The 3,955-nt window shown below is 41.0% G+C and overlaps 1 protein-coding gene across 1 annotated transcript in view; it reads left to right on the forward strand.

Annotated features, from left to right (window-relative positions):
• The window catches only part of wwc1 (WW and C2 domain containing 1), a 101,046-nt gene that overhangs the window by 88,810 nt on the left and 8,281 nt on the right, over nucleotides 1-3,955 (forward strand). Inside the window, 2 exon segments of the mRNA XM_032534306.1 lie at nucleotides 1,916-1,965; nucleotides 3,678-3,888. Coding sequence (XP_032390197.1) covers nucleotides 1,916-1,965; nucleotides 3,678-3,888 — 261 coding nt within the window.

Genomic DNA, 3,955 nt, shown 5'->3' on the forward strand with positions numbered 1-3,955 from the left:
GGGGGGGGGGGGACACCTTCCTTCAGAGCCGTTCCTCACTCACTTTTGCTTCTGCTTCTTTGTCGGCCCCTAAAACCGTTAGTTATGGAGTAGGACAGACTGAATGAAAGGCTCTGTGAGGACACCAAACCAAGCAGGAATAATTATGCACATTTTCAGAGAATGAACAACACTGAGACTGCGGCAGCGGTGGCAGTGAAGAACAGATACATGGGGGGCGGCCTCCAGCTGAGTCCCGCAGTGGCCCGGGTTCGAATCCGACCTGCGGCCCCCTCGCTGCGTGTCACCCCCCGTCTCTCCCCCGTTCCATGTCTACCCTATTAATAAAGGAAAAAGCCCTCAAAAAATAATCTTTAAGAACGGATACACGTTACAAACGACATACATTTGTACGCGACCGTCGGAAGCGACGTATCATAACAAAAATGTAAGGAATGTTCTCAAGGCGAGCCTCAAAAGTGTGGGAAGCAAGCGGCTATAGCAGTGATCATCAACTGGCGGCCCGCGGGCCGAATGCGGCCTGCCAAGCCGTTCAATCCGGCCCGCGACTGGATTCCAAAATTCATGAGGATCAAAGAGAAAATATGTAGGCCTATTCTACACTATTAAAGCAACTAAAAGCAAACAAATGGCTCTTATCAGTACTCACCACCATTTATGACTCTATTTGGCTACACCCAAAATCAAACTACTCTCTCTTGATCAGTTAAGTTCGAGTAATAACGCCACTTGCGTGGGAGTAGGCAGATTTCAGTGCGGCGATTTTTCTCTGACGCGCCTCTGACTGCTCAGGATATGAAATCTTAAAATTTGAATGTTTAGTGTGGTGGTGACGGCGCAGATTGTATTCGTTTGCAACAGCAACAGTTTCGTTGCAAATTAGGCATACCGGTGAGGCATTCCAGAAGGTTGGCATGATAAATGCGTACTTTTCAGTCCAGTCATCATTGAAGGACCTGTTTTCAATATCAACTTTGCGTTTCATAGCCTTTGAGAGTGCCATTTTACCTCCGTTAAGAGACCCTTTCCTGTCACTTCCTCGGTGTTTGTTTTTCAAGTGCTCTACAAGTAAAATTGACTTAATTGAGTTGAGGCAAAGTATCTATCTCCCCTGGTGGTTGTCTGTGGTATAGGTGATAGGAACCTGACTCATAAAGGCCTTCAGTTTTGTAATGAAATGGAAAAAGTATTAACAATAAAAATCAATCATAATGTTATACCAAAATTTGATTTTTTATTTAATTTTTATTTAAGGGTCCGGCCCCCAAGGAGACTGTCTGGTAAAATTCTGGCCGTCTGACAAATATAGTTGATGACCCCTGGGCTATAGTGTCGAAAGCGAGCCTCGAGAGTATAGGAAGTCAGCGGCAATTGTGTTAAAAGCGAGCCTCCATAGTATCGAAAGCAAGCCTCAAAAGTGTAGGAAGCAAGCGGCAGTAGTGTCAAAAGTGAGCCTTAAAAGTGTATAAAGCGAGCATCAAAAGAAATCAATACAGCTCAGAATTTCTTTGAAAAAAGTCAGCAGTAAACTTATTATCAGTGAGCTCAGTTTGTCCGTTTGTTAAACCAGAGTGTCATTCTCAGATTTTTAACAGCTTGTGCAAACATTCGCTCTGATCTGTGTGGTTAAAAGCTAATTTAATGATGATGAAGATGTTCCCTCTGTGCTAAGATGAGTGGTTTGCACCTGTGGAAATGGTTTAAGTTCACTGGAAAATGGGTCAAAAGTATATGACACATGCACTAATACACTCAAAATATTTGACTTTTTCTCTTAAATAAAGCCCTTAGGCAAAAGAAAAGAAGCAGTGCTATCTGTCTGTATGTTAGTAAAACATGTTAATAGCTTATAAGACACTTTTTTTTTTAATTCCGTGGTAAACATACAGATGTTTGGTCCTGATGTGTGTTTCAGAATCATGTTTCCAGCAGTGGGGGGGTTGAAGTCCCTGAGAACGATGAGTGGTGAGTAGTTCTCCTTTCCATCTTCTACTTTTGTATTCACTCCCCTTGTGAAAAATTAGAAATAGGAAAAAAAAAAGGTTACAAATTGTAATATATCGCAGAATTTTGCAACATGTTTAAAATCGCAATAATATCGTATTGTGGCATAAATATCGTGATGATATCGTAATCGGGAGGCGTCTGGCGATTCCCACCTTTAACAAAAAGCGTACAAAATGTAAACAAAACGTCAAAATAAAAAACCTCAAATCATCAGGCGCCAACTAATTTCTTGATTGGCCAACGTCACGTTCAGATCAAGTTATAATGAGGCAATGACGCCAGAACGGGCCGGTGGCTGGTTGTATGTTTCTATATTTACCTGCCTGAAGCGGCGTTAGAGTACAACAGAGGTTAGCCCTGTGAGCCCGAGACACTCGCCCACGAGGAAAAAAGTACCTCTGATTCATAGTTTAATAACCTTTGAACCATACGAGCGATTTACTCACTTTCGGTTTCGTTTGCATCCTGACGTTTTCGGCTTTACGGAGGTCTTTTCCGGGTCTTTCTAGCCTCTACAGGGGATTTTCTATCCAGCCTGGAACTTCAGCCTCTTTGGGCTTTAAATCCACACTGTTATATCCAAGATTGGTCCACTTTATGTCCATAATTCATCGCGTTTTGGCTCATTTCTGCCGCTGAATCGTTCGTCTAATCTCTGATCTCCCGCTCTGTGTCTGTCCTGTCTACTTTTCAGGAAGTGCATGCCCATATATGGGAGATAAAGGCACCCCTCTTGTATAGAAGGCCAGAGGGGACAAAAATGCCTATTTACTCTATGGAAGGCCAAATTATGCAATATTTAGACACATATTTGCTTGTATAACATTGCTGTGGGTGTAATATCAATAAATATGACATTATTATGTTATTATTGGCATAAGTAAATGTCATGAGAGCAAAACGTCTTGACTTTTTTGGAAAAAATGCATGTATTTTGTCAACTGTATAAGTTATGATGATTATTTCGTGACTCCCAAGACATATGAGACGTGTTTTAGAAAGGAAAATGGCTTATGTATTACTTATCTGTCTGTGATATCAATACATATCTGGAAGATTCCTTTATTTATTTATTTATTTATTTATTTATCTTTAAGGCCCTACAACCATTTTTAACATGCGAGTGACCTCACTGCAACCCAAATATTCCAATAACCCAGTTTGTCCTAAAAACAATGATGTTCATATCTCGACTGTAGACAACAGGGTTGATGTTTTACAAGTTATTATATAAAATAAATCCAGACGGAAATTAAACTGTAAAAATGGCCTCAGGGCCCCCAGGGTTAAGAGATAAAAGTAAGATATTTTGTTGATAGTTTGTAGATAATCTACAGGTTAATTGTTGATAGTTTGCAGATATTCATTTGAGCAATGTACTAATAATCTGTTGAACGTTTGTAGAGCGTCTACAGGTCGACTATGTAAATAAAGTGTTACCTAAATTTAGTGTGTGGATGGGGGGGAGGGAGTTGTTAAAAGCTCTAATTGCAGTAAAAAAAAATCAATAAAAACATTGTTTGAAACAAACGAAGCATTGAAGATGATACCAAACCCGTAGTTGAGTTGAGTACAAAATCAAATAAAAAACAAGAATACAGTAAATGAGAACTAGTTGATCCTTTTCTCCTCTCTCTCATTTTATAACGGTCTCCGTTGTTGGCTGTCAGGCGTGACGACCCTCTGGACGTCTTCGACGACGACGATGATGAAGAAGGAAATGACGAGGAGGGGGTGGGGCCTCTGGAGGAAGAGGACGAGTTTTATCCTGACAGCAGGCGGTGGGAAGCAGAGGAGGAAGAGGAGGAGGAGGAAGAGGAGGGAGAGAAGATGATGAAACCTCAGACGACGACAGCAGCAGCACCGGCCATCACAGAAAAGGTAACTTTTGTGATTTTTGCTGATTTTTTTTTTTTTTTTGCCGAGAGGACAATACACACATAAATAC

The sequence above is a fragment of the Etheostoma spectabile genome, chromosome 13, assembly GCF_008692095.1.
Source record: "Etheostoma spectabile isolate EspeVRDwgs_2016 chromosome 13, UIUC_Espe_1.0, whole genome shotgun sequence".
In the NCBI taxonomy this organism is placed as follows: domain Eukaryota; kingdom Metazoa; phylum Chordata; class Actinopteri; order Perciformes; family Percidae; genus Etheostoma; species Etheostoma spectabile.